Source organism: Erinaceus europaeus, chromosome 1 (assembly GCF_950295315.1).
Source record: "Erinaceus europaeus chromosome 1, mEriEur2.1, whole genome shotgun sequence".
Taxonomy (NCBI): Eukaryota; Metazoa; Chordata; class Mammalia; order Eulipotyphla; family Erinaceidae; genus Erinaceus; species Erinaceus europaeus.
Genome location: NC_080162.1, coordinates 74,188,274 through 74,213,159, shown reverse-complemented (window position 1 = coordinate 74,213,159; position 24,886 = coordinate 74,188,274). Strand labels below are relative to the sequence as shown.

General features: G+C 44.0%; 1 protein-coding gene across 4 annotated transcripts in view; it reads right to left on the bottom strand.

Moving 5' to 3' along the window:
* C1H20orf96 (chromosome 1 C20orf96 homolog) overlaps positions 1 to 24,886 on the bottom strand; it is a 33,967-nt gene that overhangs the window by 2,738 nt on the left and 6,343 nt on the right. For 2 of the 4 annotated variants that reach the window (XM_060187992.1, XM_060187986.1), the window contains exons 5-11: positions 21,202 to 21,314; positions 12,611 to 12,769; positions 8,180 to 8,279; positions 5,150 to 5,307; positions 4,968 to 5,069; positions 4,725 to 4,811; positions 3,008 to 3,126 (exon numbers count right to left, since the gene is read on the bottom strand). In XM_060187992.1, the coding sequence (XP_060043975.1) occupies positions 3,008 to 3,126; positions 4,725 to 4,811; positions 4,968 to 5,069; positions 5,150 to 5,307; positions 8,180 to 8,279; positions 12,611 to 12,769; positions 21,202 to 21,314 (838 nt within the window). The remainder of the gene's footprint in view (positions 1 to 3,007; positions 3,127 to 4,724; positions 4,812 to 4,967; positions 5,070 to 5,149; positions 5,308 to 8,179; positions 8,280 to 12,610; positions 12,770 to 21,201; positions 21,315 to 24,886) is intronic. The other 2 variants (XM_060187975.1, XM_060187995.1) reach the window with 2 other exon arrangements.

The window sequence follows — 24,886 nt, the reverse complement described above, 5'->3', positions numbered from 1 at the left end:
CTATGCCACATCAGACATCAGCTGTGACAATACGGCAGAGCCACATTCTCTCTCCACTCTTCTAGTTCTCTCCTCTACTTTCCTGGTTTCAAAAGCTGCTGATGCACACTAAAGTATGTGGACACAAAAGGCCAGGATGTCCTACAATTCTGCAATATTTAATACTCTGGGGGGATAGTAAGGAAGGGAGTGTGGCAAAAATATATCAATACCTAAATCTAGATGAGCAACTAGGTATTTCATTATAATCAACTCTTTTGTATATTTGACATTTTTCAGGATAGCAGAAAATATGCATCTCTACATAGGGTCCCCCTGCTATCCAAAAGTAGGACATTGCAATTTTGTATGATATTTGATAAGTTATTTTCTGGATCTGTAGACAATGTTACCACAAACTCACATGGAGTAATTCTAGGGTATTTCCAAAACCAAAAACTAATATATAATGCCAAATATAAACATTCTACTTTCAAAGGGGGAAACCTGCACACAACCAACCTGCAGCCAAACCAATGGCCACACTCCTGTCTTCAGGTCTGCACTCACACAGACACCTACCTGATAACTTCACACTGCAATCACGCATAAACTGAACTGCTGTTTGCACCTATTTTTGAGGCTGCCCCTCCTCTCCCAAACCCCCTGTCCTATCTTCCCTGGCTCTGAATTCACCACCACCACTCCTCCTTGACCTCTCTCTGAGCCTCACTTGAGGCTTGAACCTGACTGAGTCTTGCACATGACAAAGTAAGCACACTATCCAAGTGAGCTATTTTGCTGGTCCTAGACAGTATTTTTAAAAATATTTATTTATTTATTTTCCCTTTTGTTGCCCTTGTTGTTTTTCATTATTGTTGTGGTTATTGTTGTTGTTGATGATGTCATCATTGTTAGATAGAACAGAGACAAATGGAGCGTGGAGGGGAAGACAGAGAGGGGGAGAGAAAGATAGACACCCTGCAGACCTGCTTCACCGCCTGTGAAGCGACTCCCATGCAGGTGGGGAGCCGGGGACTCAAACCAAGATCCTTAAGCTGGCCCTTGCGCTTTGCACCATGTGCGCTTAACCCGCTGTGCTACCGCCCGACTCCCTAGACAGTACTTTTTAAAGAAAAGAACAGAAGATGGAATAAAGGAAGAGGAAAGAAAAGGGTAGGGCGCAACGATTGCCACCTCAACATGCTTCACCTCAGACTGTATCCAGAGACTTCACGTGTGGAATGACAACCCTTCAACTTCATTACTCGGGTGAGACCTTTCCTTTTATAGTACACTCTAATTTCATCTCAGGTAGTTCACTTTCTAACAAAGTCCCATAATCTAGATATACACCAGTTTCTGTGAGAGAGAGCTTATGTGCACACATATCCATAAACTACTGCAAAATATATACCTGAAAGCAGAAGTACACTAGAGTTTGCAGTGAGTACCTCCCTAACACTTCCTCTCCACTATTCCAAGCTTGGGATCCATGATTGCTCAACAAATTGTTTGGCTTCATATGTTAACTCTCTTTTCAATCACCAGGTTCCAGATGCCACCAGGATGCTGGCTAGGCTTCCCTGGATTGAAGACCCCACCAATGTGTCCTGAAGCTCAGCTTCCCCAGAGACACACCTTACTAGGGAAAGAGAGAGGTAGACTGGGAGTATGGACCGACCAGTCAACGCCCATGTTCAGCGGGGAAGCAATTACAGAAGCCAGACCTTCTACCTTCTGCAACCCTCAACGACCCTGGGTCCATGCTCCCAGAGGGCTAGGGAATGGGAAAGCTACCATGGGAGGGGGTGGGTTATGGGGATTGGGTGGTGGGAATTGTGTGGAGTTGTACCCCTCCTACCTTATGTTTTTGTTCACTAATCCTTTCTTAAATAAAAAATTTAAAAAAAAAAAGATTAAAAAAAAAAGAAAGAAAAGGGTAGGGCGAGGAGACAGATATGGAGACTAAAAATAATAATAATGAATTCACAAATGGCAAGATCTAACCCACAAGTGTCACAGTATCCCAAGGCCCATGAGCACCATCATGGAGAAGCCTGGCCTATTGGGATCCCCATGCTCAAACACAGGGGATCAAGTGACAGGAGGCAGAAAGCAGGTCTTAGAAGGAAGAAAGGGGGCCAGGTGGTGGCACATCTGATTGAGCACACATGTTATAAGGCACAAGGACCCAGGTTCAAGCCCCTGGTCCCCACCTGTAGGGGGAAAGCTTTGCAAGTGGTGAAGCAGTGTTGCAGGTGTCTCTCTGTCTCTCTCCCTCTTTACCACCACCACCACCTTCCTTCTCAATTTCTGGTCTCTATCTAATAAATTAATAAGGATAATTAAAAGATAAAAAAATAAAATTGACCAAATTCTTTAAAAAAAAAAGGAAGAAAGTTTTTGGGGGGCCCAAGAGTCTACCAGATGAAAATAACATGCTTTCCTCTCTTTCTCTCTCTTTCAATTTTTTATTATCTTTATTTTTTGGGTAGAGAGTCATAAATCAAGAGGAAAGAGGGTGATAGGAAGACAGAGAGACACCAGCAACACTGCTTCACCACTAGCAAAGCCTCCCCCTTGTAGGTGGGGACCAGGGTCCTTGAGCATTGTAACACTATAACACTGTAACCTATGCTCAACCAGGTGCACCACCAACTGGCCCCAGGACATGCTTTTCTCCATGTGGCATATCTTCCAACAATCACTCAAGTCTTCCTAAACAATCCAGAAGCTTAAGGGCATGCCCACTTAGATAAAACATAGAATCTAGAAAGTGGAAGAATTCACAGAGATTTCCTAACTGAGTCTGCTGTCTACAAACAAACAGCCAAGGAAGCCAAGACCCAGAGATGGGAAAGGTCCCATCTGGCACATGAATAGCAGCAGAACCAAAACTCAATCCAGGTTCCCTCCCACCCTGGGCAGGCTTCTGTCTTTCACACCCAGATGCCTCCTTGAGAAGGGGGTGGAGGGGAGCCTAGAGCATGGCTAGTTAAGAGGCTGCTGCAAAATGACTACATACTTGGGTCTCCGAAGCAGAACATCTGCAAAAATGACCTCTCGGGGATCCATGACTTGAACTTCAAGCTGCTCCACTGAGGCCTTTAATACAGGTATTTCCTTCTCAAACCTGTCAACAATCTGAGGGAGAAACCCAGCAGGAGAGAGTGAGAAATTAAATATCCTCTTAATCAAATGGAGAAAAGAGCAAAATGAGCAAAGAAGAAAGGCATCTAAAGAAATGTCCTGGGTTTTGCCAGGATACATCCTGAGCTCCATGCCCACAGGAGTCTCACAAGTTAGTGACTATGTTTGGTGGTGCTGACAAAAGTGAGAGGCTCGGGAGTCGGGCAGTAGCACAGTGGGTTAAGCGCAGGTGGCGCAAAGCACAAGGACCGGCATAAGGATCCCGGTTTGAGCCCCGGCTCCCCACCTGCAGGGGAGTCGCTTCACAGGCGGTGAAGCAGGTCTGCAGGTGTCTATCTTTCTCTCCCCCTCTCTGTCTTTCCCTTCTTTCTCCAATTCTCTCTGTCCTATCCAAAAAACAACAATATCAATAGTAGCTACAACAATAAAAAACAACAACAAGGGCATCAAAAGGGAATAAATAAATAATAAAACAAAGAAAAGTGAGAGGCTCTACCCCACTAGGGAAAGATAGAAACAGGCTGGGGTATGGATCAACCTGCCAACACTCATGTGCAGTGGAGAAGCAATTATAGAAGCTAGGCCTATCATCTCCTGTAACCCATAAAGAACTTTGGTCCATACTCCCAGAGGGGTAAATGTCAGGGGAAGATGACCAGAGGAATCTGAACTCCAATTCCATCAGGACCCAGAGAGGGAAAAAAAAAAAAAAGAGAGAGAGAGAAAAAAAAAGGAAGGACACTCAGAAGTAGTAGGTGTAACTTAGAAAGGAAGAGAAGGCAGGAACATAGAAAAATGGAGAAATATATATAAATATAGATATATAGATAGTTATAGAAATAACAGTGAACCTGTAGCTGTGTTCTGGGAGAACTAATGCAGTTTCCAATGGAGGGAATGGGGACACAGAACTCTGGTGGTGGGAAAGGGGTGGAATTATATCCCTGTTATCTTATAATTTTGTAAATCAATATTAAATCACTAATAAAAATTTTAAGAGATGGGCTCTTGGATAATGAAGACAGACTGCAGAGTGGTGGAAATGTTTGATGACAAGGATTGGTAGGGGCAGCAGAGATGGTGCAGGGCATTCACTTGTGTAACTAGTGAAATAATGAAAGTGAATGCAAGAAGGTAGTGATGGTGAAGATCTTAACACTTGATTTCTGTTTGTTTCTTTTTCACAAAAGCTCTGCTCAGCTTTGGTTTATGATGGTGCCAGGGATTGAACTTGGGTCCTTGGATCCTCAGGTATGCAAGTCTTTTGCAGAACCACTATGCTGTCTCTCCTGCCCTACTGATAATGGGTGCCAGTTAACAGCAAGAATTAAAAGGCAAAGAGAAGGGGGTGGTTAATAACAGTAAAATGAGGATTGAGTGTGATGCCTTGTGATGTCATTAGTGGGTCATGATTAGTGATGGTTGTTAGTGAGAGTGGACCAGACCAATACTAACCTCTTTCTCAGAGGAATGATGAGTGACAGTGATTGCAAGGAGTTAGAGACCCTCAGAACACCAGATCAGGACAAACCCTGGGGCCAGTCTACCACTCTGGTCCCACAAAGAGAGCATGGCCTTCCCTGTTCACTCACTTCTCTGAACCTCTTTGTATGCTCCAGCAAATACTGAGTGTCCCGGGTCCTCTGTAGAAGAGCCTCCTGATGGGGAGCGAGGGCTTTCTGTGGAGGAAGGAGAGGCCCCCACAAGAGTCTATTACTACACAGCAGAGCACAATAGAGACTGGCGGGGGTACAGAGGGCCAAGAGGTAGAGGGTGTGGAAGAAAGCTGGTGTGGGGCAGCATCTGAGCACACACCATAGCAGCTGGCAACTCACTTCCACCACAAAGTTCAGACGTCTTTGTTTCTTCATATGTATCTGCCTGGACACAGACCCCAGGACTTTCCTGCGCATTTCACTGAGGTCATCCAACTCATCCTGGGGGCCAGAAAAAGGATGTGGGTCATCAGTCCTGCCTCTTGCAATGTCTATCAAGGCAAAATTTAGGGCTCACCCACCTGCTGCCTGTCCTTTATCTGCTGCAGTTTGCGTGCAAGGGTAGAGATCTGGACTGACTTAACAGGGTACTCATGGTCCATGTAAGTGCTCAAGAAGTTCACCTCCTCCTGGGTCTTCTGGATCTTGGCATTTAATTGTTCCAACTGCTGCTCCAGGTCTGCAGAGTTCAGAAGAAACAGGAAGTAAGGCCCTCCCTAAGGATCCCTCTCCCCAAGAGATATGATAAGCAAAGCTCTCTTGGCCTGAGATCTGGGTTAAAGGTGCTCACACAGAGGTGATGAAAATTAAGCTGCAGGTGGGGGTAGATAGCATAATGGTTTTGCAGAGACTCTCCTGAGGCTCCATAGTCCTAGGTTCAATCCCCCACACCCCAACAAGCCACAGCTGACCAGTGCTCTGGTAAAAATTTAATTAAAAAAAGGAGAACTAATAATAATAATAATAAAAATTTTAAAAATTAAGCCTCCAGAGAATCTTCTATCCTCCAGCAGAAAAGACAGACAACACTAGATAAGAAAGAAAAATTAAACTGGCACAAGATTCCTAAGCTAGTGATGATCCTAACCAAGATTGTCCCTCTCTGGAATCAGGGAGCTAGCTCAGCCAATTAGAGCACCAGCTTGCATGCCTGAGGCTTAGAGGTTGCAGGTTAAATACCCAGCACCAGCTTCTGCCAGAGCTGAGCAGTGCTCTAGTCCTCTTTCCATCCTTTTCTTGCATTCTCTTCTCTTCTCCCCACCTCTCTCTGTTATAACGAATGAGAAAATCTTTTTTAAAAAAAATTTTTAAGTAATGTTAGGAGGTAGCTCACTCAGTAGAACACATTCTTTTTTATATTTATTTATTTTCCCTTTTGTTGCCCTTGTTTTTTATTGTTGTAGTTATTATTGCTGTTGTTGTCGTCGTTGTTGAATAGGACAGAGAGAAATGAAGAGAGGAGGGGAAGACAGAGAGGGGGAGAGAAAGACAGACACCTGCAGACCTGCTTCACCGCTTGTGAAGCAACTCCCCTACATGTGGGGAGCCGGGGCCTCAAACCTGGATACTTATGCCGGTCCTACTGTGCGAACACACTCTTTACCACACATGAGGACCCAAGTTAGAGTTTCTGGCACAAAATGGAAGCAACAGGCAAGTTCTGTACTTACAAGCAGGAGGTCCTGAGTTGGATTCCCAGCACTGCTTATGCCAGAGTGCTGCCCTGACCTCCCAACCTCTATCTGTGTTTCTCTTTTTCTCTCTCTCTTCTTTTCTTTCTTTTTTTCTTTATTCCTTTATTGGATAGAGACAGCATAAGGATCCCAGCTCAAGCTCCCAGCTCCCCACCTGCAGGGGAGTCACTTCACAGGCGGTGAAGCAGGTCTGCAGGTGTCTTTCTTTCTTTCCTCCTCTCTGTCTTCCCCTCCTCTCCATTTCTCTCTGTCCTATCCAACAATAACAACAACATCAATAATAACTACAACAATAAAACAAGGGCAGCAAAAGGAAAGAAAGAAAATTTAAAAGACTCAGTCTATGCTGTAAAAAAAGAAAGAAATCAAAACAACAAGGGCAACAAAAGGGAATAAATACATAAATAAATACTTTAAAAAAAAAAGAAATCAAGAGGGAAGAAGGAAGATAGAGAGGATGAGAGACACCTGCAGTATTGTTTCATCATTCGCAAAGCTTTCCCCCTGCAAAGTGAGGACTGGGGGCTCGAACCTGGATCCTTGTTATCTATCAGTTTTATAAAAAAAAATAATAATAATAAAACACATCTTTTGGGGCTGGGTGATGGCACACCTGGTTAAGCACACATTACAATGCTCAAGGGCCTGGGTTCAAACCCCCAGTCCCCACCTGCATGGGGAAAGCTTTGCAAGTGGTGAAGCAGTGCTGCAGGTGTCTGTCTCTCTCCCTCTCTGTCACTCCCCTCTCCCTTGATTTCTGGCTGTCTCTAACCAATAAATAAAGATAATTTAAAAAATGTTTTAAAAGCTATTAAAAATATATCTTTTGGGGAGTCGGGCGGTGTGCAGCGAGTTAAGAGCAGGCGGTACAAAGCATAAGGACCAGCATTAAGGATCCCGTTCGAGCTCCCAGATCTCCACCTGCAGGGGAATTGCTTCACAAGCAGTGAAGTAGGTCTGCAAGTGTCTATCTTTCTCTCCCCCTCTCTGTCTTCCCCTCCTCTCTCCATTTCTCTCTGTCCTATCCAACAACGACAATATCAATAACAACAATAATAACTACAACAATAAAACAAGGGCAACAAAAGGGAAAATAAATAAATTTTAAAAAACATCTTTTATATTTATTTTTTTACCTACTTGTTTATTGGATAGAAACAGAAACAAATTAAGAGGGAAGGGGGACATAGAGAATGAGACAGAAAGAGATACTTGCAGCATTACTTCACCATTATTGAAGCACTCCCCCCACTGGTAAGAACTGGGGGCTTGAACCCAGGTCCTTGTACATTGTAGCATGTGTGCTCAACCAGGTGTGTCACCACCCAGTCCCAAAACAAATCTTTTTAAAAAAAAATGCTGTCCCTCTCTGGACCTTAGTGTCTTTATACACTCATTTACAAGGCAATAAGCCCAGGGAGTAGAGGAATACTGGCTACAAAGTTACAGTCAAGCAGGATCAAGACAAATCGTATCCTGCTGCCCTCCATGAAGGGGATCCCAACATCTGAGGCTGATCACACCACTACTTGGGCATGAAGCCAAGGGAGGCTGTGAACAGATTCTTGTTCACAGCTATAGAACTCCGAAAGACTACCTTACTTCCCTTGGCCTCAGTTCCCTCATTTATAAAATGGGAGAAGTCCTTGCCTCAAAGGTAGTTGCAATGATACATGTCCTGAGAGTGCTAAATGCCTGACAAGTGAGCTGTTGACTGTGCATTGTAGCAACTTAATCTGTTTAAGAAGAGAGATGGTGGGCCTGGTAATTTCCAAAAGGTAGGTACAAGATGCATGTCCTGAAGTTGTCCTCATCTACGGCTGGTGAGGAGCAAAAGATGTGTCCTGGGGTCCTTACACTTCATCTTGGATTCCTCCTTCTCCTTCCAGTCCTCAAACTCTGCTGTCAACTCCTCCAACTTCTTCTTGTTCGAGTACTCCAAGATGTCCATGATGGTCTGTGGGAGTGACAGCATCAACTCACTCCAATCCTCTGCTGACACAGCCAAAGCTTGGGCTCTCAGGAAGCATAGTCTGCCTTGGGCCCAGCCACCTTCTCAGAGGAGTCCCCAATCACAGCTCCACTTCCAGGTCTAGAACTCTGCACAGAGGCTGGAAAACATGTACCTAATTTCTAAACTTTCCCCTTTCCTACCACCCTCCACACCGAGTGATGCTACCTCCCACCTAGGTAGCCTTTCCTAGCCTCCATCTCATCCAAAATGACACTAATTCGATGGAGCTTATAGGAATGCTCTTCTCTCCACATTCACTAACAATCAATCTTATTCAAACTCTCTAAATCTCCTGTCTGAAATACTGTACTTTTCTTGTCATCACCAGAACTTTTCTACTCCAGGATGACTTTTCCAGAGAGAGATAGATCTACAGACAGAGGAGATATACCACAGCACCAAAGTTTCTCCCAGTGTTATAGAGCTCCCATGTAGACTGCTGGGGAGATCGAACCCAGACTGTGTGCATAGCAAAGAAGGATCTCCCAAGTGAGCCAATCTCCACACTGCAATCATGATCATCTTTCCTATAAAAAAACAAATTTCCGTGGTCCAGGAGGTAGCGCAGTGGATAAGGCATTGGACTCTCAAGCATGAGGTCCTAAGTTCAATCCCCAGCAGCACATGTACCAGAGTGATGTCTGCTTCTTTCTCTCTCTCTCTCCTATCATTTCTAATGAATCATAAATAAAATCTTTTTTAAAAATTGCCACATCCTTTTCCTGTTTAAGATCCTGCAAAGGGGAGTCAGGCGGTAGCTCACCAGGTTAAGCACACTTGATGTGAAGCACAAGGACCAGCGTAAAGAAACCGGTTTGGCTCCCCACCTGAAGGGGGGGGTCGCTTCACAGGTGGTGAAGCAGGTCTGTAGGTGTCTATCTTTCTCTCCCCCTCTCTGTCTTCCCTTCCTCTCTCGATTTCTCTCTGTCCTATCCAACAGCAACAACAACAATGGCAACAATAGCAATAATAACAAAAAGGGCAACAAAATGGGAAAAAATGGCCTCCGGGAGCAGTGGATTTGTAGTGCAGGCACTGAACCCCAGAAATAACCCTGGAGACAAAAAAAATCCTACAATAGCTGGGGAGGTAGCTCAGCACTAGAACATAGTGGGGATCCCAGTTCAAGCCCCGGCTCCCCATCTGCAGAGGAGTCGCTTCACAGGCAGTGAAGCAGGTCTGCAGGTGTCTTTCTTTCCCCCTCTCTGTCTTCCCCTCTTCTCTCCATTTCTCTCTGTCCTATCCAACAACAATGACAGCAATAACAACTACAACAATAAAACAACAAGGGCAACAAAAAGGGAATAAATAAATAAATATTTTTTTAAAAATTTTAAACGTCCCACTGATCACTGTTTTCTTTTTTTTATTTTTTTTAATATTTATTTATTTTCCCTTTTGCTGCCCTTGTTGTTTATCGTTGTTGTCGTTACTGCTGTCACTGTTATTGGATAGGACAGAGAGAAATGGAGAGAGGAGGGGAAGACAGAGGGGGGAGAGAAAGACAGACACCTGCAGACCTGCTTCACTGCCTGTGAAGCGACTCCCCTGCAGGTGGGGAGCCGGGGGCTCGAACCAGGATCCTTAAGCCAGTCCTTGTGCTTCACGCCACGTGCGCTTAACCCGCTGTGCTATGCCCGACTCCCCTGATCACTGTTTTCTAAAAGCCCACAAGATACCCTCAGGAAGGACAGGGGAAAAAAAAGTGTTAGCAGGCCACTTTAAGAAAGTCAAACAGTGGGGGTCGGGCGGTGGCGCAGTGGGTTAAGCGCATGTGGCGCAAAGCGCAGGGACCGGCGTAAGGATCCCGGTTCGAGCCCCCGGCTCCCCACCTGCAGGGGAGTCGCTTCACAGGCGGTGAAGCAGGTCTGCAGGTGTCTTTCTCTCCCCTTCTCTGTCTTCCCCTCCTCTCTCCATTTCTCTCTGTCCTATCCAACAACGAATTGCGTCAACAAGGGCAATAATAATAACCACAACGAAGCTACAACAAGGGCAACAAAAGGGGGGGAAAAATGGCCTCCAGGAGCGGTGGATTCATGGTGCAGGCACCGAGCCCAGCAATAACCCTGGAGGAGGAAAAAAGAAAAAAAAAGAAAGTCAAACAGTGACTCTGTCCAGGAATGGAGAATATTCTACTAGATTTCACTGAACTTAACAACTTCTCTATATTTTTGGCCTCTGCCATAAATTGAGTTGTCCCCCACTCCTATTCATATAGTGAAATACTAACCCAAGGTGTCACTGTTTTTGGAGAGACAATTATGGCAAATGAGGTCAAAAGGACTAGGATCCTTTTTTTTTTTTTAAATTTTTATCTTTGTTGGATAGATACATCCAGAAATAGAGAAGGTAGAAGGAGATAGAGAGGGAGAGAGAAAGAGAGACACACCTGTAGCACTGCTTCACTATTCACAATGCTTCCCCCTGTAGGTGGGGTCCAGGGGCTCAAACCTTGTACAATGTAACATGTGTGCTTAACCAGGTGCTCTACTACTTGGCCCCAGGACTAGGATCCTTACAAGATGAGGAAGAGATGCCAGAGATTTCTCCCACCCACATACACACATGCACAAAGAAAATGTAAAGTCATCTGACCATGAACATACGTAGATAGTTAGAAGGTAGCTGTCTGCACCCAGGAGATTGGCTTTACCAAATATCAACCCTGCTGGCACCTTGATCTTATTTTTCCAGACTAAAGAACTATGAGAAAACAAACTTCTAATATTTTCTCAAGGAAGCACCAACAGACCAATTAAATCCTCAAGAAGTCTGAATATTCATTTCTCACAGACTCTAGATGAACTCAATTTCTCTCTTCTCTTACAGTTAAAAGATAATTAACCTCTCCATTAAGTCATCATCTGACTTTTCTCCAGCCCAATTCCTGGATCCCCCCCCCAGAACATCCAACCATCTCAACAGTTCCCAAACCCCATACCACCTCAGAGAAGACAGAAAGTGCTCTCTGATCTCTCCACAAAGTCACACCTCATCCACAGACAGCAAATACCATCACCAAGCATGGGTAGCACTTCATCACAACATAGGAGATGTGCAGAGACTAGTGCCAAATAGCCTGGGTTCAAATCCCGCTGGTTTTGTTTGTTTTTTATGCTCTTGTTTTTTATTATTATCTTTATTTATTTACTGGATAGAGACAGCCAGAAATCGAGAGGGAAGGGGGTGATAGACAGGAAGAGAGACAGAGACACCTGCAGCCCTGCTTCACCTCTTGCAAAGCTTTCCCCCTGCAGGTGGGAAGAGTGGGGCTCTAACCTGAGTCCTTGTGCATTTTTTTATTATTTATTTTCCCTTTTGTTGCCCTTGTTGTTTTGTTGTTGTTGTCGTCATCATTCTTGGATAGGATGGAGAGAGGAGGGGAAGACAGAGAGAGGGAGAGAAAGATAGACACCTGCAGACCTACTTCACCGCCTTTGAAGCGACTCCCCTGCAGGTGGGGAGCCGGGAGCTCGAACTGGTATCTTTCCGCTGGTTCTTGTGCTTCACGCCAAGTGCACTTAACCGGCTGTGCTACTGCCGGACTTCCGTCATTGTGCATTTTAACATGTGAGCTCAACCAGGTCAAATCCCAGTTTTGATACTTGGTAGGCAGGTGACCTTGAAGGTGACCTTACGTATGTTATCTCCATAGCCTCTCTGCTTTCATTTCTTCATACGTAAAATCAGATCAATAGTGCTCACCCCTACAGGGTAGTCATATATAGCTGTAATACAAAGCACTTAGAATCACACTATATAAGCATCTGTGGTCAGTTGTGTTCTCCTGCATACCTACTTTGTGCAAGTACATCTCTTTGGAGCGGGTGCTACTGAATCCCATTTTATGAAGCTCAGAGGTTAACTCAAAGCTTCCCAGTGGTAAGTGCTGGCCTGGAATTTTAGTTTGATTCTGATAGGTGGAATGAAGGGGAGAAGAGATGTTATCTTCCAAATATAGGAAGAGTGGCTAAATCACGTAGTGACTAAGAGTCAAATCACACTTACCTCCATCACTTACCACCTAAGGGAACCTGGGCAAGTTAGTCTTTCAAAGTTCCACTTTATGCATTCTAAAGGTTAAAAAGGAATACCTGCTTCGGAGAGTTGCTGTTAAATATGAGGGAGATATTCACAGTCAAACCACTCAGTGACAAATTTTCCCATGCCAAGTGCAAATGGACTGGGGGAAAGCCAAGAGAGGGCGCCCTAGGACTCAGGAGGGCAGTGCCAGGTACAAACAGGTTACTGCGGGGGGGGGGGGTTTCCCTCACTGCAAGGATGTCTTGATGCTGCAGCATCTCCCGCACTTTTAAGGCCGAGCTGTCCTCGATGTCCTGGATGTCCTTAACAAGGTCCTCACTGAGCCTGATGAGTAACTGTTCGTGATTACAGAGCTCTTGGAAGGAGGTTCGCCGGCTCCTGACCATGCACTGCAGATGGAGTGAACAGGACCAGAAAAATGCAACGGGTCAACACCCCCAACCTCAGAGAGCCTGGGAGCCATGCCCTCCCGCTGCGCGCGCACCCTCTTTTGGCTTCAACTCGTAAATGCGACCATAGCGCACCGGCGGTTCCCCATTGTCTGCCGGCCCCAAGCACCTCCAACTGTTTGGCTCATTTTGAACTGCCAATTTCCCCTGTGATTTTTACATCTCTGAGGTGGCGTTGCATCTTACAATTGGCAGCATGTCACAATCTAACCGACAAGTATTTAATCGGTGGGTAAATAAAGGCGTGCTTTATTATCACTGGCTTTGAGAATCAATGAAACATAATGTTAATAATTAGTCACAATACAAACTCCCCAGGGAGATATGGTGGCAGGAGTGATAGGTCAATGTCTGACATTCACCACAATTTCATATCAGTCAGCTGAGCTAAGTATTCTCATTTCATACAATGAATGCCCTTATTAAACCTAAAAGAGGTTGGGGGAGCTGGGCGACAGCGCAGGTGGTGCAAAGCATAAGTGACACAAAGCACAAGGACCTGCCTAAAGATCCCAGTTCGAGCCCCCGGCTCCCCACCTACAGGGGAGTCACTTCACAGGCAGTGAAGCAGGTGTGTAGGTGTCTTTCTCTCCCCCTCTCTGTCTTCCCCTCCTCTTTCCATTTCTCTCTGCCCTATCCAACAACGACAACATCAATAACAACAACAATAATAACTACAACAATAAAACAACAAGGGCAACCAAAAGGGAATGAGTAAATATTAAAAAGAGAGAGAGAGAGAAGTTGGACTGTTCAGCAGTGGTATCACACATGTATCCAGGACTCATCCTCTAAGGCCACACTAAAAAAATGAGGTCTTGGGGGGGGTAGATAGCATAATGGTTATTTATGCAGAGAGACTCTTGTGTCTGAGGCCCCTGAGGCCCAGATTCAATTCCCTGTACCACCATAATCCAGAGCTGATAAGTGCTTTGGTAAATAATAATAATAATAATAATAGACATGCAAAAAATAGCAGTTGTTGATGATCTATGTGTTGGGTACTGTGTCTCACTCAACAAATGGCATGTGGTATCAATTTATCCTCTAACAGCCTCATGTTTACTTTTTTATTTGAGAGGTAGAAGCTCAGAGAGGTTACAAGACTTGCCCAAGGGAGTCGGTCAGTAGTGCAGCAGGTTAATCGCACATGGTGCAAAGTGCAAGGACCGGTGTAAGGATCCAGGTTCGAGCCCCCGGCTCCCCACCTGTAGGGGAGTCACTTCACAAGTGGTGAAGCAGGTCTGCAGGTGTCTATCTTTCTCTCCCCCTCTCTGTCCTCTCCTTCTCTCTCCATTTCTCTCTGTCTTATCCAACAACAACAACAATAATAACTACAACAATAAAACAACATGGGCAACCAAAGGGAATAAATAAATAAATACATTTTTTTAAAAAAAGACTTGCCCAAGGGCAGGGGAGATAGCATAATGGCTATACAAAAGACTTTCATGCTTATGCCTCCAAGGTTCTTCTCTCTATATCTATCTTTTGCTCTTATTAAAATAAAATAAAATAAAATAAAATAAAATAAAGTAGGGGCCAGACGGTGGGGCACCTGGTTAAAGGCACACATCATGGTGTTCAAGGACCCAGGTTCAAGCTTCTAGTCCCCACCTGCAGGGGGAAAGCTTCACGAGTGGTGAATCAGGGCTGCAGGTATCTCTCTGTCTCTCTCCCTCTCTATCTCCTCCTCACCTCTCAATTTCTCTGTCTCTGCCCAATAAATAAATAAATAAATAATAAAATACACACAAAAATGTTTGCCCAAAATCATACAGGCTACTTGTGGTGAAAAGGCAGACCTCCTACTGCCAATGTCTGTCTGTCTACTACAATAATACAAGAAACTGAGTGAGCTTAAAGCTGCAAAGCATGGCTAGACTTCTCAGTGACTTAAGACTTGGATTTTAGGGCCAACAGGCAACTCACCCAGTAAAGGAACACACACCTGACCTATATGGGGACATTGATTCAAGCCCCAACACCACATGGGAGCACCATAGATAACACCAGGAAAGCTCCATGGATGAGTGGAGCAATGCTATGGTGTCTCTCCTATCTCTGTCTCTCCCTTTCTCTTTCTTCCCCTCTCTCAAAACTTAAAAACAAAAGTTGCACTAGGAGGCAGCCAGCAGTGTTGCATATGCATGAGGTCCTGGGTTCTTTCCCTGGTAGCAAAAAAAGACTTGGATTTTAAGGTGAACCTTTGGTTGAAATCCTACCTCTGCCACTTGCCATCAATACGAATCTGAGCAAGTTATTTGGCCTCCTAGAATACCACTCTACTCATTCTAAAAGTTAGGCAACATGTATGCTTCAGAGAGCTGCTGTAAAAAATAAAGAAGGGAGTCAGGCGGTAGCGCAGCGGGTTAAGCGCATTGGCGCAAAGTGCAAGGACTGGAGAAAGGATCCCTGGTTCGAGTCCCCAGCTCCCCACCTGCAGGGGAGTCGCTTCACAGGTGGTGAAGCAGGTCTGCAGGTGTCTATCTTTCTCTGCCCCTCTCTGTCTTCCCTTCCTCTCTCTATTTCTCTCTGTCCTATCCAACAACGACATCAATAATAACTACAACAATAAAACAACAAGGGCAACAAAAGGAAATAAATATTTTTTAAAAAAGAGAAATATTCAAGCCATTTAGAAGCTGTACCTCACATGCTCATTGTGTGCTTAGTGAACGGGAGCTGACATTCACGGATTCTAGCCTCTACCTCTGCCATGCATGTGTACTTTCTCCTGTATTCCTTCTGTTCCTCTTCATTTCTCTATCCTTTACCAGAAACTACCTCTTTCCTAGTTCTCAGATCTCATAATACCTCATAGAAAAGCAAGAGTAAGAGTGCAAATGTATCTTGCCCTCTCTGCCTAGGTGAGCCTGCCAACATGTGAGTAAAGGCTCTAAATGGCTCTCTCTCTCTCTCTCTCTCTCTCTCTCCCCCTCCCTCCCTCCCTCTCTCTGTCTCTCTCTCTCTACCTAACATGTGATTATTCTCAGTCTCCCTGAATAAAGTTTAAAATACCTAAAAATAAATAAATAAATACAAATGTACATAGTGCTTACCATGTGCCCCAAATCATGTTAAACACACCAGGTGCACTATCTCACTTGACACTATTATCAGGGCACATTTATAGAAGCAGAAGATTCAGAAACTTTACCCAAGGTCACACATGACAGAGCTGTTGTCCTTGAAGCCTGGGCTCCTAGCCATTCCACGATGTTGCTTCTACATCTCCAGACCAAAATATCTCCAAGTACGACCCACAGGAAGCAAAAGTAGCCTTATGAAAAATGTCAGTCTCCAAGTCTTGGGACTACTATGTCAGTATTGATAAGGCTGTTCCCAGGAATCTGTATTATTTACACACACACCACCCCTAGGTGTTTCTAACTGTGGAGAGTTAATGACCTCTGCTCTAGAAACAGATTTTCCCTGGCCACCAGATTGAAGGTAGTAACCCTGCTTTGCTTCCTTCCTGCCCCTTGCCTCAATCTGTATTCACACCACTGTAATTTATAATTCTGTCTCCTCCCATCCCAATTTTTTTTCTCCTACCAACTTATCAACCCCTAACCAATAATTTTCTTGTTTCTTTTGTCTTCCCTCCTAGAATGTCAAAGCCAGGAAGGGCACTATTTTGTCACTGCTGAATCTCCTAGGACAGCACCTAGAGCCTCATATATAAGCTTGAATAAATTGATGAGGAACTATTCTTTGGGTTTTTTTAATTCATTTACTCCCCACCAAATCTAAAGCTTCATAATAGCATAGATTCTGAATGCCATGTGCATAGCTGTGTCTCTAACTCCTGGCATGATGCCTGGCTTTCTCAAGAGCTACAGACTGAATAAATCATTGCCTGAGGGTGGGACACAGAGTTAGAAGCTTACTCCATCCTCAAGAACAAAACAACTGGGCAGTTTCTGCTTCTCCCTTGCATTCAATAACTATTTTCCACATAGTAGCAGCAGCCCAAGGACACCAGTAAAAACCCAAGTCAGACGTGACAAGGCCCCAGGGTCATAAGAAAAACAAAAGCAAAAACTGGGTTTCATCACTGGAACAAAAATAAAAAAAAAAAAAATAAGTCAAATCATATCCTCCTTACTCACCTCAGATTCCTTCAAGGTCTTTCTGTCTTATTCTGCAGAAAAACATAAAGCCTAGTAGTGAACAATAATAGCGCCTTATACATGATGTCCTCTTTACCCCCACTCATACACACACCCTGCTGTCTTTCCTCCCCATCACCAGCTCCAGCTATACTAACTTCATGGCCTTTGCACTTGTGGTTCCTTTGCCTGCAACATCCCTCCTTTACATGCCACTACCATAGCAGCCTACCCTGACTGAAAATAGCCACTGCTACTCCTTCCTTTGTGCCTCTAGCCCCCAACTTTCCTTTTTTCAAAGTTCTTTGTTCTTTTTCTTTTTTTTTTAGCAATTTAATATTGATTTACAAAATTATAAGATAATGAGGGTAAGGGGGCCGGGCAGTAGCGCAGCGGGTTTAGTGCATGTGGTACAAAGCGCAAGCACCCAGGTAAGGATCCCGGTTTGAGCCCCCGCCTTCACAGGTAGTGAAGCAGGTCTGCGGGTGTCTGTCTTTCTCTCCCCTTCTCTGTCTTCCCCTCCTCTCTCAATTTCTCTCTGTCCTATCCAACAACAACGACAACAATAATATTAACAACAACAACGATAGACAACAAGGGCAACAAAAGAGGAAAAAATGGCCTCCAGGAGCAGTGGATTCGTAGTGCTGGCACCAAGCCCCATCAATAACGCTGGAGGCAAAAAGAAAAAAGAGGGTAGAATTCCACACCTTTCCCACCACCAGAGTTCTGTGTCCCCATTCCCTCCATTTGAAACTGCATTGGTTCTCCCAAGATCACAGCTACATGTTCACTATTCTATCTACAACTATCTATATTTACATATATTTGTCCATTTTTTTCTATGTTCCTGCCTTCTCTTCCTTTCTAAAGTCTACTACTTCTGAATGATTGTCCTTTTCTTTCTCTCTCTCTCTCTCTCTCTCCCTCCCCCTCCCCCTCCCCCTCCCCCTCTCCCTCTCCCTCTCCCTCTCCCTCTCTCTCTTCAGGTCCTGATAGAATTGAAGCTCAGAGCCCTCTGGTCATCTTCCCCTAACATTTATCCCCACTGGGGGTATGGACCAAAATTCTTTATGGGGTGCAGAAGGTGGTGGGTCTGGCTTCTATAATTACTTCTCCACTGGACATAGGTGTTGGCAGGTCAACCCATAACCCCAGCCTATTTCTATCTTTCTCTAGAGTTTTCAGTTCTTATCATCGCTGTACATATTGATTTGTCATGTGAGTTGTCTGTCTCTCCCTGTAAAATGTGAGATCCCCGGCATCAGAGGCAACATGACTGATGAATGCCCACATTTAAAACAGGGCCTGGTGCCCCTGGTCCTCATCTGCAGGGGGAAAGCTTTTCGAGTGGTGAAGCAGTGCTACAGGTGTCTCTCTTTCTCTCCTCTATCACCCCTTCCCTCTAGATTTCTGGATGTTTCTATACAATAAATAAATAAAGTTAATAAAAAATTAAAAATATAAAAACAGGGCCTGGTGATTAGTAGGTGCTCAACAATTTATTGACCAATTCAATGAATGAATGATTAAAAGAGACAATTGTAGAGGCATACCTTTTTGAATCAAACTGTTCAAGCTCATGTTTTTGGTGTTTTTTTATTTTCTTAATATGTATTTATTCCCTTTTGTTGCCCTTGTTGTTTTATTGTTGTAGTTATTTTTATTGTGGTCATTGTTGGATAGGACAGAGAGAAATGGAGAGAGGAGGGGAAGACAGAGAGGAGGAAAGAAAGACAGACACCTGCAGACCTGTTTCAGCACTTGTGAAGTGACTCCCCTGCAGATGGGGAGCTGGAGGCTTGAACCAGGATCCTTACAGAGGTCCTTGCGCTTTGCACCACGTGCGCTTCTTCTTCTAGCGTTTGCCACCACCGTGCGCTTAACCCGCTGCACTACCACCCGACTCAAGCAAATATTTTATATCAAAAACACATAAACCCTTCTAAAGTAAGGATAAAATAACATCAAAAATACAATTTCTGGGCCTGAGCGGTGGCACACCTGGTAGAGTGCATGCTACCATATTAAAAGATCCAAGTTCAAACACACAGGCCCCACCTGTAGAGAAGCTTAATAAGCAATGAAGCAGTATTACGGGTGCCTCTCTTTCTCTCTCCCTCTTTATCACCTTTTCCCTTATTTTTTTGTTTCTTTATTTTTATTTATTTATTCATGAAGAATGATAGGCAGAGAGAGAGAAAGAACCAGACAGCTCTCTGGTATATGTGCTACCAGGGATCAAACTCAGGACCTCATGCTTGAAAACCCTGTGCTTTATCCACTGTGCCATCCCCTGAACCACTCCCTTTCCCTTTTCAATTTCTCTCTGTTACTCCAAGTAAGAGAAAGCATAAAATAAAATAAAATTTATTTTTAAAAAGAAAATACAGGGGCTGGATGGTGGTGCACCTGGTTGAGCGCACATGTTACAATGAGCAAGGACCCAGATTCGAGTCCCTGCACCCAGATTCGTGCACCTGCAGGGGGAAAGCTTCACAAGTGGTGAAGCAGTGCTACAGGTGTTTCTCTCCCTCTCTATCCCCCCCCCTCGATTTCTGGCTGTCTCTATCCAATAAATAAATAAAGATAATTTTAAAAATTTAAAAAAGAATTACACATTTTAAAAAATACATTTTCATATTTCTTTATATATTAACAGTAGACAGTGTTAATTATGCCATTAAAATGTTCTTGAAGTAAGATTTCTATGTTTTGTCATATTTATAAGTATTAATATTTTATCAAAAATAAAGACCTCTTGTTCATTTCAGATCATTTGAAATTTATTTCAAAGACTAACATAAGTCATAAAAGCAAAAAATAAAAAGTAACATATAACAAGAAAATTCATTTTCTTATTTAAATTTTTCCTTTAATATTTTAATTATTTTTTTAATATTTATTTCTTTCCTTTTGTTGTCCTTGTTGTTTTATTGTTGTAGTGATTGTTGTTGTTGTTATTGATGTCATTGTTGTTGGATAGGACAGAGAGAAATGGAGGGGGGGTTAGACAGAGAGGGGGAGAAAGATAGACACCCGCAGACCTGCTTCACCACTTGTGAAGCGACTCCCCTGCAGGTGGGGAACCGGGGGCTGGAACCAGGATCCTTACTCTGATCCTTGCGCTTTGCTTCACGTGCGCTTAACCTGCTGCGCTACCTCTGGACTCCCCATATTTTAACTGTTTATTGGATAGAAACAGAGATAAATTGAGAGGGAAAGGGAAGATAGGAAAAGAGAGACACCCCTGCAGCATTGCTTCGCCATTCATGATGCTTTCCCCCTGCAGGTGGGAATCAGGGACTTGAACCCAGATCCTTGAGCACTGTAGCATGTGCACTCAACTGGGTGTGCAACCACTCTGCCCCCAAAGTATGATTTTATAAAGCTGTATAAATTAACATGAAAACCTTTTGTTATTGTTTATTTTTGTTGTCATCAGAGTTTTACCACTCTGGGCTTACTTTTTCAGATGAAGTGAGAATTTTAATAAGATACTATGCCTTGCTTCTGAATATACTGTATTCCTTGAAAGGCTAATTTACTGAAAACTTTTCAACAAGAGCAACAAATGGGAATAAATAAATATTTTTTTTTAATTTTACTGAAAGGGAGTTGGGCAGTAGCGCAGCAGGTTAAGCACACATGACGTGAAGCACAAGGACACATAGAAGGATCACAGTTCGAGTCCCCCGCTCCCCACCTGCAAGGGAGTCGCTTCACAGGCGGTGAAGCAGGCCTGCAGGTGTCTATCTTTCTCCCTCTCTGTCTTCCCCTCCTCTCTCTATTTCTCTCTGTCCTATCCTCCAACAATGACGACATTAATAACAACAACAATAACTACAACAATGAAACAACAAAGGTAACAAAAGGGAAAATAAATAAAATATTTTTAAAAAATTTTTTAGAAGTTTACTGAAAACTTTCAAATGAACAATCACTATGTTATCAATGCAATGAAATAAAAATTCTGATTATTCTCTTGAATCCTACACACAATTGGGAATTCTTTCCTTAGCTGGTCCTTGGCACTACCATTCTCTGGCCCTGTGCCTTAATGTAAGTCATTTACCTCTCTGCACCTCAGTTTCCCCATGTGTATCATTACAGGGGTAATGATAAGCATGGCCACAGGGAAGAAATATTTCAAGTCAGACACCCAAGAAGTGTCCAGTGCATATTTGCATGCCCATTTTCCTATTGCCAACACCCACATCCTGAGTCCCAGTGCACATGGAAGGAAGCGCCTTATACCCGCATTAGACGGATCTTGGCCTGTGTCTTCCCAGGATCCAATTTCCCTCTGTTTGGTTCTCGTGCATTCCTCTGCTGGTTTGTTGCCAACATGGTGGGCCTAGAATTCAATCCTAGGGCATGGGAGATGTCAGAGAGGGAGAGAGAGAAAATTAGGGTACAGACTGGCCTGTAGACAGGCCCCAGGGAATGCATAAGAATTAACGTAGACCACCTTTGCACACACTGTCTTACACTGTGTGACAAAAAGCAAAGGATGAAATTCACACCCAATAGAAGTCCCCAGGCAGTCAACGCCCATGTTCAGCGGGGAAGCAATTACAGAAGCCAGACCTTCTACCTTCTGCAACCCACAATGACCCTGGGTTCATGCTCCCAGGGGGATAGAGAATGGGAAAGCTACTGGGTAGGGGGTGGTATATGGAGATTGGGCGGGGGGCATTGTGTGGAGTTGTACCCCTCCTACCCTATGGTTTTGTTAATTAATCCTTTCTTAAATAAAAAAAATAAAAAAAAAGAAGTCCCCAGGCTCCACTCTGGGTCTTGATATAAGGGAAGGAGAACTCTAGGGAAAGCAATGATTATAGTCAGGGACTGAGGGAAGACTGAGTGAAGATTGGGGGAGAAAGGTGCCCCCAATCTCAATTCATCCAAAGTCAGGAATGCTCACTTTTGCTGTCCTGCCAATAACTACAGTGCACAACATGAGACAGCGAAAGGTCAGGGTCTAACAGGCCTGAGTTCAAATGTCTGCCAACCCACCAACCTGGTCTGTGACAAAATCAGGCTGTGAGTAGGGAGGAGATAGCATAATGCAGAAACTCTCATGCCTGAGACTACAAAATCCTAGGTTCAGTGCCTAGCACCACCATGCATCAGAGCTAATCAGTGCTGGGGTTGGGGGGGAGGAGGGGAGGTAGAAATTAAAAGCAAGAATTAACAAATCAGCTGACGTGGGAGGGCGTAGTGGCTAGAACATTGGACTGTCTCAGCCATAGGGTCCTGAGTTTGAATCCCAAGCACCACATGTACCAGAGCGATGTTCTGGTGCTCTCTTGCTCTCTCTTTCACTCTCTCAGTCTAATAATGAATGTCCTTTAAAAAATTTAATGAGGGGCAGGGGTAGATAGCATAATGGTTATGCAAAGAGACTCTCATGCCTGAAGCTCCAGAGTCCCAGGTTCAATCCCCTGCACCACCATAAGCCAGAGCTGAGCAGTGCTCTGGTAAAAAATAATAATAATAAATAAAATAAAAAATAATAATTAGGGAGTCAGGCTGTAGTGCAGGGGTTAAGCGCAGGTGGTGCAAAGCGAAAGGACCGGAGTAAGGATCCCGGTTTGAGCCCTGGCTCCCCACCTGCAGGAGAGTCACTTCACAGGCGGTGAAGCAGGTCTGCAGGTGTCTATCTTTCAATCCCCCTCTCTGTCTTCCCCTCCTTTCTCCATTTCTGTCTTATCCAACAACAACGACAACAATAATAATATCCACAACAATAAAACAACAAGGGCAACAAAAGGGAATAAATAAATAAATATTTAAAAACAAACAAATAATAATAATAATTTAAAAATTTAATGAGGGGGCCAGGTGGTACCACAGCGGGTTAAGCGCACATGACACAAAGCGCAAGGACTAGTGTAAAGATCCCGATTCGAGCCCACGGCTCCCCACCTGCAAGGGGGGGGGTCACTTCACAAGTGGTGAAGCAGGTCTGCAGGTGTCTATGTTTCTCTCCCCCTTTGTCTTCTCCTCCTCTTTCCATTTCTCTCTGTCGTATCCAACAGTAATATCAGTAACAACAACAATAACCACAACAACAATAAAACAAGGGCAACAAAAGGGAAAAAATAGCCTCCAGGAGCAGTGGATTCATAGTGCAGGCACCAAGCCCCAGCAATAACCCTGGAGGCCCAAAAAAAAAAAAATTAATGAGTCAAACAGCCTAAGTCTGAATCCAGGCTCTGCCTTCTGTTAGCTGTATGACTATGGCCAGATAACTAATATCTTTGTCCCTCAGAGTCCCAATCTATAAAAAAAAAAAAAGAACACCATGCCTACCTCATAGGTCTTTCATAAAGATTAAATAAAAGGCTGTTATACTTGAAAGTGTTTGAAGTAGTAGCTAACACATACTCAGTGCTGCATATGCATTACCAGTTACTATTTCTACTCTATTGACTTGAATATTGGAACCACAGCCCCAGATAAAAGAAAAGGAGTTGGGGGCCCGCCAGTGGCCCACCAAGTTAAGCGCACATAGTATGAAGCATGAGGACCCACCCAAGTATCCCATTTCCAGCCCCAGGCTCCCCAATTGCAGGAGGGTGGCTTCACAAGTTGTGAAGCAGGTCTTCAGGTGTCTTTCTTTCTCTCCTCCTCTCTCTTTCTCTCTGTCCTATAAACTAAAAAACAGAAAAATAGCCAACAGGAAAAGTGGTTTTGTAGTGCCAGCACTGAGCCACAGCTATAATCCTGGTAGCAAAAAAAAAAAAAAAAAGCACAGGAGCTATGCAAGATTCCAGCTAGCTGTCTCTGAAATATCTATAAAAGCTGTGGCCCTGTCAGATAAGGAGTATAAGGAAACAATTCTATTCAGAATTAAGGATGTATTTGGGAGACATGTTTCACAATCCCAGCTCTTCTCACCCTTTGTATAAAACAAATCACTCAGAAGGCTGTAGTAACATTGCCAGCCTCTCACCAAAGCACATACATGCATCCCAGTTCATTTTGGAAAGATATTGTCTTTGCTGTGTGGTGGGACACCCAGCTAAGCACATATACTACCAAATGCAAAGTGCAGGGTTCAAGCCTGTGCTCCCCACCTACAGGAGATAAGATTCACAAGCAGTATCTATCTCTATCTCCCCCTACCTCTCTCAATTTCTCACTGTTTTATCCAACAAAAATCAAAAAGGAGGAGTCAGGTGGTAGCTCAGTGGGTTAAGTGCACTTAGCAAAGCACAAGGACCAGCATAAGGATCCCAGTTCGAGCCCCCAGCCCCCCACCTGCAGGGGAGTCGCTTCACAGGCGGTGAAGCAGGTCTGCAGGTATCTTTCTCTTCCCCTCTCTGTCTTCCCCTCCTCTCTCCATTTCTCTCTGTCCTATGCAACAACGACGACATCAATAACAACAACAATAAAAACTACAATAAAACAAAGGCAACAAAAGGGAATAAATAAATAATTTTTTTAAATCAAAAAGGGGGGGAAATGGCTGTTGGGAGTAGTGGATTAAAAGTGCCAGCACGATCTCCACTGATAGCCTTGAAGGCAATAAAAAAAAAAAAAAGCATTGTCTTCAGGGAGTCAGGTGGTAGCGCAGTGGGTTAAGCACAGGTGGCGCAAAGCACAAGGACCTGCGTAAAGATCCGGGTTCCAGCCCCCGGCTCCCCACCTGCAGGGGAGTCGTTTCACAGGCGGTGAAGCAGGTCTGCAGGTGTCTATCTTTCTCTCCCCCCTGTTATCCTCTCCTCTCTCCATTTCTCTCTGTCCTATCCAATAACAACCACATCAATAACAACAACAATAACTACAACAATTTAAAAAAAAAAAGACAACAAGGGCAACAAAAGGGAAAATAAATAAATTTTTTTTTAAATCTTTTTAAAAAATATTGTCTTCAATTTATCAATATACTTAATAGTGGGAAAATTTAATGTTAAATATGGAAGTGATAAAA